The 14,945-nt window shown below is 38.0% G+C and overlaps 1 protein-coding gene across 7 annotated transcripts in view; it reads left to right on the top strand.

Annotated features, from left to right (window-relative positions):
• Positions 1-14,945, top strand: part of HELZ (helicase with zinc finger) — an 87,777-nt gene that overhangs the window by 36,474 nt on the left and 36,358 nt on the right. For 5 of the 7 annotated variants that reach the window (XM_062612620.1, XM_062612625.1, XM_062612627.1 and 2 more), the window contains 4 exons: positions 3,718-4,051; positions 8,489-8,619; positions 11,010-11,189; positions 11,699-11,803. In XM_062612620.1, the coding sequence (XP_062468604.1) occupies positions 3,718-4,051; positions 8,489-8,619; positions 11,010-11,189; positions 11,699-11,803 (750 nt within the window). The remainder of the gene's footprint in view (positions 1-3,717; positions 4,052-8,488; positions 8,620-11,009; positions 11,190-11,698; positions 11,804-14,945) is intronic. The other 2 variants (XM_062612623.1, XM_062612624.1) reach the window with 2 other exon arrangements.

The raw sequence follows: 14,945 nt of genomic DNA, 5'->3' as shown, positions 1-14,945 counted from the left end.
GGCCTACAGGGATGCTGGGGAGGGACTCTTCATTAGGGACTGTAGTGATAGGACAAGGGGTAACGGGTTCAAACTGAAACAGGGGGAGTTTAGATTGGATCTAAGGAGGAAATTCTTTCCTGTTAGGGTGGTGAGGCACTGGAATGGGTTGCCCAGGGAGGTTGTGAATGCTCCATCCCTGGCAGTGTTCAGGACCAGGTTGGATGAGGCCTTGGGTGAGATGTTTTACTGTGAGGTGTCCCTGCCCATGGCAGGGGGTTGGAACTGGATGATCTTAAGGTCCTTTCCAGCCCTAACTGTTCTATGATTCTATGAAACCAGAAAGTAGCGTGCCTGTAGAAATGAGAGAAAAGCAAGTGTATCCTGCATGTAATGCTTCTCCTTTGGACAATTTGGGGCAGTGATAAGTTATTGCTCTTCTTTTACTGCCTAGCAGATTAATAGAAATAAGTTTGAATAATGTTCTTGTAATCTTCTGTTTGATGGTGGTGATGACAGAAATACTCTTTTGATCTTGTAGCTGACCCACTTTATTGCAACGAGGCTCAAACTAGCACACTCTTCTGATCCTCTGCGGCTAAGATCACACACTTGGTATTCTCTAGTGAAACGTCAGGGTTGCAAGCCTAGAAACGGGCCCAGAAATACAAACACAAGTGGGTTGTGGTACCTCTGAAGTTGTGCTACGATTGAAAATGTGGATGAGCTGCTGCTCTCTGATGGGTTTGTGTATGTGTATTGTAACAGTAGTAAGTAGGGTTGTCAGCGTGGCCTCTTAAGATGAGACTGGAATAATACGAGTGTCTGCAGTTCAGGCTGAAGTGCAGTGTTGGGTTTTAAGAATGTTGATGATTTCTCACTTTCTAGGAAAACACTGTCTCAGCCTTTATGTGGGATCATCTGAGTGGAACAACTGAAAATCGTGGGAGGAAGGTTGCAATGGCTTTAAAAGCCTTGAACTCAGTGATAAGGGAGCTCATTCCAGATAGGCTTGGAGAGCTTTACTTTAAATCATAGTTATTTTAATATTTCCAGAGGTGTTTATAAAAATTACTCCACATTAGTACATCATAAAATAGAGTAATAAGGGAGCCAGTGCTGTCTTGTTTCTGAATGCAAGCATACTCTAAAGGAAAAGCAAAACAATGTTGATCTTGATACTGGTTTGGGAAAGGGTTGCCCTACGTGATGGTTTTAAAGACCTTCCTTTCTCTCTCTCTTGCACATTCAAAAGAAAAACACATAAGTGTAGGAGTGGCTGGAACTCTGTGTGTATTTTCTCCTATGGACATTAAGGAGTGTGTGGTGTGACATACAGCTCCTTCCATGCAGAATTGTAGAGCAGATTTATCCTAAAGGCTGTGAAAACGTAAAGCACTGGCTTTGATGGAAAGTAAATTTGCTTTTGTCATTACTGTATATTACATTTATCAATACATAGGGAAGTGTCACACTGCATGCCCAGTCTTAGCTCCACATGTGTGAATGTGCGAGCAAATGTGTTAAATGCCCTTTTAAGAAAGGTGTTACATGGAGTGTTATTCAGAATGGGTTTAATTGCGTTTTTTTTTGTTGTTTGCATTGGTACTGGATGGATTTATGATTTCTGAAGTCTTTCTTTAATTTCTGTGGTTTTAAATATGAGCAACAGGCTGGTTTTTTTTTAGCTGGTTTCATTAGCACTGCAATTAGGCTGGATTTTTGTGGTGCTTAAGAGAAAACATAAGTATTTGTTTGATTTGTATAAGCCTGACTGAAAACCTCTTTTTGTATAAACCAGTAAAATAGTGGTGAGGAATGGATGAAAGAAGCAACTTCTGATTTTTTAAATCTAATTCTTAGAGGTTTTTGTAGTTTAACAATTTGCCAGAAGGTGTCAGCTTGCTCACTGGAAATTGCTTTACACTCTCTAAGCCTTAGACTCCCTTTAGCACAGCAGAGGCAGTTCAGCCATGAAGACACTAACTTGTGCCTTATCTCAGAATGGTAATACTGGTAATACTGTGTTCCAGCACGTGTTTGCAAATCTGACCTTAAGAACAAGCTGAAGCACGTTCAGCAGCAGAGGAATTCAACTTTAGGAAAGTTTTAACAAAATCAGTTCACACTTGCAAGTGATTGTATCTTAATAATAATGCCAAGCTCTTGGTTTCTGTGTTAAACATTTTATATAGTATTTTAACTGTCATCTGCATGAGGTATGAGCTGGTTTAGATGTTGCTAACTTGCTGATAACTCCTTTGGAATAGTGCAGCACTCATAGAGAAGAAAGCTTGGGTTTTTCTTTAGTTTTGGGTTTGTATTTTTTAAGCACATGTGGAGATTGGGTTGCACCTAATTCTAATGAAGTACATGCTTTTCAGTGATTGCTTTAACTGTAACCTGGGCAGTAACATCTGTGGTTAGGGATGGACCGAACAAATCCATGCTCACTAAGAAACATGTTGTGCTTTTTGAGTGGAGGAATGTGAAATTTGGATTTCATTTACTGCCCATGTTCTGCAGAGAAGCAAGTACCACGAGGGGGCAAACTTGCAGTTTTTGTGCAACACCCATGATTTGCCAGATATGAAAACAATAGCTTTGGTTTGGTAGATCTTTAATTACCAAGTGAGCTCAGATGTTGGATTTTTATTGTTACAGGCGTTTGATTGATATTAAAGGCGTTAAATGATAAATAACCAGTCTATTAGGTTAAAATAAATCTTATAAGAAGAACTGATAAAAACAGTTTGGAAATTATTGTAATAGAATTATTTTTTTCCCCATTATGTTTTACATTTCTGAAAACCTTTGGTTTTCATTCCCCCCCTCCCCCCCCCCCCCCCCCCCCGTAATTTGTTGCAAATTCAAGAAACAATTACTGAGAACACTGAATGTTGTTAGTGTGACAGAACTGTTACCTCCTTTATTCTAAACCCAGGTTGAAGCAATCTGTTTAAAACAAACCCCATCACTCTAGGAAGAGATTGCTGTGTATTGGTGAGAGGTCAATGAAGTGTGCTGATAAGTCACTCCAGTGTGCTCTGCATGTGACTTCTAAGAATGAATTTGGTACATCTGTGATTGCAGGAGGAACTTGCTGCTAGTAGGAATTCTGTGGACAGATGATTTATATGGCTGATGGGATGCTATTCCCCAATTCCAGATAAATTTTTCTTGTAATGCATACGTTCTGATTTATTTTTTCCCTAGAAATTTTAATTGGTCCCTCTGTATTATAGGTATAATAATACCATTTACCTTTTGAGATGTAAATTACCCTCTGTGGTGTGCAGCCTGGAAGAAATAAGTGAAATAAATAGGATCTTCCTCTGTTCTTAGCCTGCACATCTCTCCTTGAATACCTAACATAAGCCTACAAACTATTTAAATAGAAATTGTCTGCTTTGGGACATGCAGAACAACTCTAATTCACCCTAAACTTCTTTTGGTCTCAGATACTATCTAGTATTTTGATTCTTTCCTGTGAAGGTCTTTTTTGTAAGCTTCTAAGATGTTAATTCTTTCGAATATATGTTTTATAGGCTATAGTCAAAAGGAAAATGTGTGAACATCCAACAGCTATATACTTAGGGAGGGCCAGATTTGCTATACTTCATGTCCAGAGGTTACACATTCAGAATGCAAGGCAGTGACTGAGTCTTCAGTCTCAATATATGAAATTTCTGAATGTGAGAGGACTTTCCTTCACTGACTCGATGCTTTCTTACTTAGGTTCAACATAAAAGTGCAATTGCAGATAGTAGCAAGCTTCATGCTCACTGGTGTTTCTGGAGGTGCAAAGTACGCCCAAAACGGACAACTTTTTGGCCGCTTCAAGCTCACTGAAACGCTTTCGGAAGACACTTTGGCTGGACGGCTGGTGATGACCAAAGTCAACGCTGTTTATTTATTGCCTGTCACTAAAGAGAAGTCAGCACAGACCCAAGGAACCAAAGAGAAGGTTTATGAAGCAGCTATTGAGGAGAAAACAAAAGATTATATCTTCTTGAGGGTATCCAGGGAATGCTGCGAAGAGCTCAATCTTCGGGCAGATTGTGAAATGCAGGTAAGTCTGAGTGGAAGTGCTTTTGGTGTGGGAACTGTTTGCATTGTGTCTGGTTTGGCTCCACACAAACCAATTGCTTTAAGAGATGAAAAGGAGTTTTATTGTCAGGGGGGTTGGAACTAGATGATCTTAAGGTCCATTCCAAGCCTAACTATTCTATGATTCTATTCTATACACAGAAAGCAGAGCACGGAGGAGAATTTCAGATAGGTTAAATCTTTCTGTACATAAATATACACATACACATGTGTGGTTTGTATAGATGAGTCTTACTATTTGAAACTTAGTACTTTAGAACTGTGATGGTGTAAAAACATGTTTTAGTAAATGTAATTTCTGGCAAAAGTCTTCTGATATATTAGGCCTGCTTGTAGATTTTTGCTGGTGTATCTCATGGTTTTCAGAGTTTGGTTTGTAAGGTAACTTGGACATTGGTTTATATTTCTGGTTCAAGTACAAAGCCCTCTGTGGACTTGCAAAGGAAAGCCTTGTCTTATTTTATTTTCCTGCAGGTAGGTGTCTGTGGGTAGCTCATGGGTTTTTCTCCACCAGACCTGCCCAATCTCTCCCCTCTCATCTAAACCCACTGAATATATTGCTTACTCCTGCTGCCTGAACTTTCTCTGGCTTAGTCTCTCTGATGTGGCTTCCATCGTTATGTCTGTCATTGCTGTTTTCACCAGAGACCTCAGGAGCCTTTTCTTAATGAAGTCAAAGGAGGGAATTTTTTATTCTTGTGTTTTTTATCAACAAACAAACCAACCCTACAAAAAAAACAAACCCTAACCCAAACCCCAGCAAAACCAAACCAAAAACCTCTGCTGCTCTTGACATAGCCAGCTCGGTCTTTGATAACTTGCACCTTGGACTCTTTATTTTGTACCTTTTCAGTCTTTATGTTTGTGTCATTGTGGATTCCATTATTTGTTCCTAGGCCTGAGGTGAGATTAAATTTTAATAAGGTTTCTTGAGGTTACAGCTGGGCCTTGTGCTGCTTTCTGTACCCATATTGAAACAAGGGAATGTTGTCCTTCAGTGGAAGAGTCTTTAACTTACAGTACTTCCTTGATGGAGATAGTGAGGGTTGGTGGGTAAGAGCCACAAGGAAGGTGAATAAATAGTTTTATTATGTATATCCTGTGTTTCAGAATGATAATACTTGCCTCCATGGCTCTTGCTCCACTAACACTTCTATCCAGGACAGATATTTATCTATCTTGGAGGCATTCTGTCACAAAATGAGGATTTGTAACGCTTTTGCTAGAGAAAATGGTGTTGGCAGGAGGATCAGGCTTTTGATTACTTTGCAGTTAACATGGCATGGGTGAGGATACTTTAACTATTAAATACTGTGTGGGTTGCAAACAACGGATTAGATGTAAATGCATATAAAGGAAGACAAAGCTCTAATGAAGTTAAATACTTAAACTCCTCACCCATCCCCAATGTGTCTGCTGTGGAGCTTATGATTGATCTTGTTACCAAGCAGAAATAACCTCAAATTAAGGCCACTAAAATTGTTGGAAAGGAATGAGTTTTCACCAAAGGATTATCTCCTCCCATTCATTTTGTTTTGGAGAAACATATGCGAGCATCCTAATGTCTTAATTTAGCATGGATAATTGGTCTGGGAAGACTTAGGTTGTTCTGGGCTCTTGGTTTTGTGTTTGTTTTCTTAAAACAATAATTAAACTTACTAATTGATTCTATCAGAGACTCCTCTGGAATGCAAAATGAGCTGGGGCTTCAGAAATGGCTCATTTTGCTTTGAGTTGCTGCCTCAGGTGAAGTTTTATAAGACAATCTATTCTGCATGAAGAGTTGGGTCTTAAAGTTGCTTGTAAAATCATGTAGTACATCATACGTGGGTCAGTGAACTGGTGGTCAAATCCTTAAAGTGTTATCTATGTTTCAAGGGAATTCTAATTGTGAGAAAACATTTTCTGGTTAAGTGGTAACTGAAAAATGGGAAAGGGATCCTCAGGTTAGAACTAAGGATGTTGTAATTTGGATGTATAGCCTTTTTATGAAAGGTGTTGGGAGCTCTGCTTAGTGGAGTTAGCATATTCCCCATGGGACTCTTAGGCACTGACAGAATTGCTTTCCTTGTGGTAGGTGTTGGGTGGGTTGCTTTCTTTCCTCATGTAATAATTCATTTTTGAAACTTTCTCATCACCTGTTTTCCTGTTGTTGGCTTAACTATAACAAATACACAGTTTGGCTTTTATCAAGTGCCCCATTCATGAAGGTAGGATGGAGTGAATGGATGCTTTAAACCCCCTGGCTGCTGCTCTGCTTGGCCACCAAACTAACATGCAACAGTTTTATTTTTGGAGTGTTTGTTTTGTGTCTTCTTCTGTGAAACTGGCAATGGATTAACTTCCTTTCCCACTGTTTTCTTATTGTGGACTATATATTAAAGCAGGTTACATGCCTCTCCTTCACAGATGGCCTCATTCAGTACTCTGCAACTGCAAATGTAACTTACTTGATTCCATCAAAACTAAACAAATCAAAAGCAGATGGTGAATGCAGGTAGATAATGAGAGGTATTTAATGCGAGGCACCTTGCTTGGACTCCCAGAAGGGACTATTGAAGTGTCACTCAGATGAGCATCACAGGTTTTCTGCATTTAAATTATCATTGTTGTATTGGGTGTTCTTTTGTCAGCCTTGGGCCTGATTGAGCATAGATGTCTTTCCTGTATAGATCATACTGTGAGGTTGGGTCCGTTGCCATTCCTGGGGAGGGCTTTTCCAAACATCTGTGGGATGTGATTGAGTGGACAAACTGGCTCTGGGTAAGGTTGGGTAGGACGGAGCTTTGGAAGGAAAGGAAGCTTGAGATCCCCTTGGGCAGGATGAGCTGGTGCTGTCATTCCTGACAAGTGCTGGACCCCACTGCTCTGAAGACCACTGTATTTACTAAGGTAGTGGATATGCATATCCACATCCAAATTAGGCACATCCAAAACTACACAGTGGAACAATGAGGAGAAAGATTCTTGAACGTTCATATGTCCTATTTACAAAACTTCTAGCAGTTATAGTCACTTCAGTGAACTCCATACTTAACACTGTACAGATTTGTTACTGCCTTTTTCTCCAGCATTATGGTTATACATCTTGCTCTAAAATATGTTAGTCAAGATAAATATTTAATATCTTTGTATCTGCCAGGGACTGAAAGTTAATGGCTACGTTCTGCACTGATACAAGCAAACATTGTTTATTTATGGCAAAGCTAGTGGTGATTTTACGTGCTACATAATAATGTGATATTTAAATATACTAGAAAGTAAACGCTGAGGGCTGTGTTTTGCAAATCCTTTAGTGATAGATAACAATGATTTGACAAAAAAAAAACAGCCCCAAACCAACCAAGAACTAAAAATATGTCAGTGACTCGAAATTCTTCAGCACCTTTAGGTGGTTTTATGCTGCTTTATATTAGTGCAAATATATGCCAGATTTTGTATAAAGGCTTCTGTGTTGGTTGTTAACATGTAGATCTTGGGCATAATGCTCTGCTCAGATGCATTTGGGCTTGGATAGATTAATAAATGCAAATTTAAATATGTGTAAATGATAATTTGAACTGGTTTTATGAACTGTTTCCCCAGGAGCTGCTTTTATTCCATGTTCACATTTACAATGTATTTTTTTCTTTGCTCTTTTAGCATACGTATGTATAAACTAATTTCACTCTCCATTGTTCAGTTCTGAATTTAATCAGGGATGTTAACGTGCTCTTCATGTTGTTTCTGGCTTTGTACCAGAGTTCTGTTGGCATTATCTTATTTACTAGCATTATAAGTAATTGAGAGAACAAAAAAAAATAATGTATTGATAAGCAATGAATTGTTAGAAATTAACTTTCAGAGAGTCCTAATAATTGAACATAAATAACAAGTTATGTTATTGCAGAATGTTTGACTAGAAATAAATAGTGTTTGGGGTTTATCTCTGCTGGTCACACATCTGATTTATGTCGTCCTTTGAGCCGTGAAAATTTCTGGTCTATTGCTTTTCTGAGGTCGTTGTTACAATAAGGGATGGAAGCTTCTGTTTGCAAAACCAATGGTTTAGGACAAGAATGTTGTCTGCTGTATTTTTTATATTAAAATAAATAATTCCAAGAATGTTTTCCCTTTAATTTTTTCTGAAAGTACAGTGGAATCTAATCTTAAAAGTCAAACAACAGAATTGCATTAGAGAAAATGCTGTATTTATCTTTGCTTCACAACAACAATAAAGAGGAGAAAGTTAATTTTACCACAGATCTTTTGATTGAATGATATTTTCAGCTCTCTTCTTGAGAATCTGTAGTTTGCAGGAAGATAAAAATGTAGCATATGCAGCAAAGTCTGAAGAGTGTTTTCTAAATCACTTGGTTTTGGTTCACCTCTTCGTTTCTTCATTCCTTTTGTGCTGCAGGTTGAACTTCAGTTTCAGTTAAATCGCTTACCCCTCTGTGAAATGCATTACGCTTTGGACAGGATTAAGGACAACAGTATTTTATTTCCAGATGTCAGCATGACTCCTACCATCCCCTGGAGTCCCAACAGGTATGGGAATGCAAACACTTCAATATCAAAGATTGTATGGTGATGTGTACTGATTTCCTCATAACAGATGGCTGAAACCTGCCCGGGAACAAGAAACCTGCCTTGCTGCTCTTTAATGGTGAGGATGGTTCAGAGAAGGGAGTAAAGCTGTTCTAAAGAAAACAAGGAAAGTGATTCTCTGAGGACTAGAATCTGTTGATTGGTTTTCCCTGCGACTGAGCTGTGGTTTTATAGGCATTGCAGTTGCATTGCAGCTGTAGAAAGCAAATCTGCTATTGTTGCTTACTCTTCTGTTCTTCACTGAGAATATGTATGGTGCTTTATAGGAATGAAAATACCAGTTCCAAGGAGTTTGTTGTGCAGGATCTCAAAGAGTGGTCCATTAGGACTTCTGGAGTGTGGTGCAGTGAGCCCAAATTTGGACATATCGCTGAGGGTATGACTAAGAAAGCTGTGGGAAGGAGCATTAGAAGGACCAGCACTGCACTTGCAAGCAGTCCTGAGATTCTTTGTATACACGTCTTACAGTTTCCTTTATGAAATTGTAAACCCCTCTGTACTATAAATACTTACAAGGAAACTTAAAGCTGGTGCAGTGATGCAGTGAAAATAGTTTGTCTCGAAGAGGAAACTTAGGGAAGAGAAATGCGAGGCTGTGTTGCTCAGGGAATATGGGCAGTATTCTCGCTGCATGGGGAAGGATAAAAGAGGCATGAGGTTTCTGTACTTAGAAACCAGGGAAATGAGAGGTATGTGGAACTGATATCCTGTACAGCATGCGAGGAGTTGTATGGTGTCTTGAAGGTGAGAATTAAGAGTGATTGTATATAGTAGAGAGATATAGTACTAATCAGACGATAGCTCAAGGATTAAAAGGAAAGGGATCAGGTTAGAAACCTGAGACAGCAAGATAATGTGAGACAAAAATTACTGGAAAATTTTAGTTTGTCTTTGGAAGTGTAGGAAAAAACAAAGACAGTAAAAGGGTGGGAGCAGTGTTCTCTGTGGGGATGATTGCTGCATGCATCAAAGCTTTGACAGTATGGGCAGAAAGAAGGGAATTAAGTTTTGCCTACAGTTATTAGTACAAAGCTAGTGGTGGTCAGTGACAGTCCCCTGGCTTAGTAAAGTTTTGAGTGAATCTCAAGGGAATGGTGTTTAAGAATAGTTTGGAAGTTAGCAGTGTTTTCACTAAAAAGAGGGTAAGTCAAGAAAGTGAGAACTGTTATTTTCTTTTTAGTTAATATCATTTGTGTAATGTTTGATGTTTTTTATATGCATAAATGATAATTATAATGGTTGTAGTTCAGTTTCATTCAGTGTAATAAGCATAGTTTTTTCCATCTGGGAGCTTGGTTTGTCCTACCTGGAGAATCAGTACTTCTGACTGAAAACCGCCTTTCCCTGTTCTTCTTCTGGTTTTGTTTCATGTCCCTATTACTTTCTAGCGTTTCTTAGAGTCTTCTGCCAGCTTGTTGTTCATAGGTGTCTTAAAAATAGGGAATTTGGTCAATTCCCTCTTGATTTTACTCCTTGTTACTAACTGCTACTGAGTAGATACTTTTCCCAGTCTGTAAGAAGCACAGTTCTTGTACCAAAGCAGATCACATTACTAAAGCATGGCCATATGTGCAGCAGTGACAGGTGGTTTTTACAATGCATGTCTACTTCTAAATCTGTCAGTGGGAATATTAAAACTGTGTCTACAGATCTTTAACCTCTTACGCTCATTGGAATTTTCTGAAAGCATCTTCCTGTTAATGCTGGTATCACTAGCTGGTTACAGCAAAATCCATTCTTTTAGGCTGCTTTCCCATTAGAGGTATGTGCATTAGTGTTTTAAAAAACAAAAGGCAAAGAGAAGGTTGTGGTTATTGGTAGCTATTAAGTTTTGTAGTTGTTTTTTAATTTCATCATGGGTAAATTTTACCAAGCCCTGGGTTTTTTTAACTGTTGACTTTTAAAGTTGACAATGTAAATACTGCAGGAAAGAACTGTAACTGAAGTCACATTTTGCATATTAATAGTAGAAAATTGTATGTCTACTTGCCTTTGTTATCAGGTGATGGTGGTGCAGTACCTACTTTTTGTACTATGTGTCCTATGCAGGTTAATTGCTGTTAGGTGAGATAGTGTAAACTGAGAAATAGATTCCTTATGAAAAAAACAAAACCCCACGTTATTTATTGCAAATACCAAATCTTTGTGGTTACAGCATGTGATTGTTTCGCTGGATTTGTTGATTTGTTTCATTATGACTCAATGCCACAATCAATACAGTAGCATATAAGCTATTTATAGCTTTTAGAAATTGTACTTCATTTCATTTCTGACTGACAGTGCATTGCCATAGCTTCTCTTTTTAAACTCTGTCGTCTCCTTTTGTACAGACAATGGGATGAGCAGTTGGACCCTCGGCTAAACGCTAAGCAGAAAGAGGCTGTTCTGGCTATCACTACTCCACTTTCAATACAACTGCCTCCTGTTCTTATCATCGGTCCCTATGGGACAGGAAAAACCTTCACTCTGGCTCAGGCAGTCAAGCACATACTTCAACAACAGGATACTAGGTGAGATGGGGCACTAAACATAGGGTGATACTTGATTAGCAGAGATGTAGTTTTTTACTTAAAAGGTAGGAATGTAGAATTTCCATCCAGCTTAAAAACAAACAAACCCCAAGCCATCCGTCATTGTTTTGAATGAGAAAGTAATTTTATAGTCTTAGCCTGTAGTTTCCTTTTGGAATGAAACTAATTAAAATGGACAATATGTAGATGACTGTGATTTGCTCGACATGGAAAGTTTGGCAGTATGTTAGATAATAAGAGCTGTTCCGTGCTTAAAATCGAGTCTAGATTAATAATCACAAAATAATTACTGAAAAACTGTTTGAATTTCTCCTAACTGAAGAATTTGAGTTAAAGGGCTCAATCATGCCAACTATGTTAGGTTAGCAGCTAGTTTCATTAAGAGAAATGTGCAGGAAGATGGCCACTGTTTCCTTTTTTTTGTATTCTACTGCTTTGAATTGTTTTCTGTTTCTTCATTGCTTTTTTATTTGCACCATTTATTCCAGCAGGATTCTCATTTGCACCCATTCTAATAGTGCTGCTGATCTCTACATAAAGGATTATTTACATCCATATGTAGAAGCAGGCAATCCCCAGGCAAGACCTCTCAGGTATTTTTTTAAGGCTTATTATGTATCTATAAAATACTATTCTTAAGAAAAGGTGTCTATAAAAAAAGGTTAAAGAACTTCTAAAACATAAAAGCATATTGGCATTACCAGCAGTGCTTTTAAAAACATAGACTAAAAGGACATTGTCAACGTAATTTTGGGTCATTTGTTAAATAAAAATAAAGACATCCTTTTTTAAGCTTTTATTATTCTACTGATAAATGTGTCTTTCCTAATGAGCAAACTTTTGATATGCTCCTCTAAAAGCTACTATGATAAAATCAAATGCGCTTTAATTGTATTTTAATTCCAGAACATTTTGACTCACACTTCCAGTGATAGTTTGGAAACTGGGGGCTACCCACCTGGCTTCTTGAAGAGTAACTTTGATGTCATAGGAGCTACATATTTAGAGAATCATGTGAAAGTAGTTTGGCCTCTTCTGATAAGTCAGGTTGAAGTCATTGTGTATGTGGTTAAATGTACTTACTGTGGGGATCTTGGGGAAGTAAAGGGGAAAAAAAATGAAGAAGAGGTGGAAACTTGAGGAGCAAGGAGGGTAAACTTGCATAGAAATAGCTAAGGAGGGTTTATTTAAAGGCAGAAACCAGCTCCTGGGAATATTTTGTGCAGTAATTGCAATATATGCAGTATAATGCTAGTTTGGGATGTATCTTTTTTAAACTATAGGCATAATTTTCTGAATGCCAGTCTATGAGTTTAATATATTACTAAGGAAATGCCTCTTTATGTTTACTTCTTAGCTATTAAAAGCCATTCGGGACATACAGTTTATGCAATGTTAGTAAAGCCAATGAAGTTATGTGAAAGGGATAGATTTACAGCAGCTGTAAATTGTCTTAAATTTGGTGGATTAAGTTGCCTTATGACATTTTACAGCCACTGAGGATCTAGCCAAGGAAAAGAAGGCAGCTTATTTTGAATAGTTACTTTTGATCTGCTTGCATTTCAACACAGATTGTCTTAAGGTGATTTGTAAAGCACTTTGTGATGAAAAGCATGACGGTGTCTTAATTCTGTGGTGGGAAAAAACGTGTGTAACTGACACTTTTGGGAATACTGAATTGTGATTTAACAGAGCAAGGAGTTAATGCTTATTTTTTTTTTGTGGTTGCCAGGCTTTTGCTACTTTCTTTTATGTGCTGCATTCAACTACGTAGTCTAGTCTCAGAAATACTTATGAAAAACGTACATAAAAGTGGTATTTTCCTTATGGTTAAAATATATTTGCCAAGGAAATCACAACGTATTATTTAAAAGCCACTGAATGCTTGCATTTAAGTATGATTGTCATAGCATTTGATATGAAGCCTTCAGAAAGTGCTGCTGTGGATTTGGATGATATTGTTTGAATAGTCGTGATACCTCTATAAAATGTTCTCTGAAATGGAGGCATATCTAGATTTGTGTGTGTATGTATTCATGGATCCACAAATATGTGTGTCTTCAAATAAAAAATACTACGTCTAATTGAAAGGAAGGTGTTTGAAAGGTAAACACGTATTGAGCTGATCTGGCAGGAGTTAAAGGGTTAATTTATCTGAATTGAAAGCCAGAGCTATGAAAGACTCCTAGCATGAAATGAATTGTGGATCTGTTACCTTGCTTTTTCACTCTTAAGATATATTTTCAGATTACCATCATTAGTGTAAACAGGCTCTTGCATTATTCTAAAGGAAACATCAAGTGGAGCAGCAGCAGTTGATTATCAAAGCTGGATGTGCTACTCGCAGAGTTTGTGTTTCTAAATGGCTAAACAGTTTGCTTTAGATTTTTTCCTTACTTACTCTACAAGTGATGAGTTGGCTTCATAGTATCCTGGCTAAAAATGTTTCCGTAGCTTAGTGGGGAGCACCATAATATTTATGTTGTTTTTAAAGAAGGCAAACTGAATTATCTAACACCCACTGAGTACAGAGAACTGTGTAAATATTTCTGTATGTTTCTGTGGATAAGATGTACACTAAATAAATTACCCTGTCAATGATGGGACATAAAAGTTTGAAGCCTGGAGTTTGGGTATTTTTGTGTAAATATCATATTATAAATTCATACTTTTTTTTTCTAACAAAATAACTTTCTGTGCCCTTTAGAAAATACAAAGTCAGAATGAGCACTGAGAATTTATGTTGAGTCTAAGTTCTGCACCTAAATAAAATACCAGTGAAGCCTGAAGGCCAAATTCTCATAGTCCTGCTGCCCATAAACAAATTTGTACCCAGGAAAAAAAATGCCCTTGGGTTTGATGAGATGATTCAACTGCATTAGGGGCACACTCCAAACCCTGACTCTTGCTGGGGAAACTTGACACTGAAACGATTTTGTTCTACTTATGTAAATTAATGCAGATGTGTTTCTGAAAGAAACAAACCCCAATCATAACCTACAGTTAGGAGGAAAGAGCCTTCAGTTAAGTGCTTCTTTTAGGTGCTAAATGCTTGGTTTTCAGTGTGGAGAAGCAGGGATCTTTTAGATGGTGAGTCAGAGCCAGGGGCAGGGATACCTTCCACTAGACCAGGTTGTCCAGCCTGGCCTTGCACGCTTCCAGGGATAAGGAAGTGTGCATACATACCCTCCTAAAAACCTCAGTCAAGACCTAGGGAGCAGATAGTAGCAATTTCTCTGTATGTTCCTGGGTGTATAGTGGTTGAGGTATCTGCTGTTCATTACTGTTATTTTACTTGCGTATTTCAAATCTAGTTGCATCCATATGCTGGTTTTTGTGTGTAATACTAGGGGGAAAGGAAAGAGATTGATGCTGCTTTTATCTGTAATTTTAATACTTTAATTTCAGTTTATGCCTGACATGTCATTGCTGACTATTAATTCAGCAATGTCAGAAAATAAGTTGATTCTATTCAACATCTCCCAGCTGAAACCTCTTCATCTTAAAACCTTAAATCTTAACATACATGTGTAAGCACGGCTATAGCCTGAAACCAGGTACCTTTAGCACGTGGCTGCGAGATTCAGGAGATACCCCGACTTAAAAATTGATCAATGGGAGCAAACCAGAGTTTGAATTGAAACAAAACAAACAAAAGCCACAACCCAAACCAAAAACCCAGCAGGATTTAAAGAACCATTGCCCTCTTTTCCAAATTGGCTGGAGTTGTTCTTG

This window comes from Pezoporus occidentalis, unplaced genomic scaffold (assembly GCF_034315485.1).
Source record: "Pezoporus occidentalis ecotype Australia unplaced genomic scaffold, CSIRO_AGI_Poc_V1 ctg160, whole genome shotgun sequence".
NCBI classification, from domain to species: domain Eukaryota; kingdom Metazoa; phylum Chordata; class Aves; order Psittaciformes; family Psittacidae; genus Pezoporus; species Pezoporus occidentalis.
Note: the sequence above shows the minus strand (reverse complement) of the source record. Positions and strands in the feature narration are given on the sequence as shown.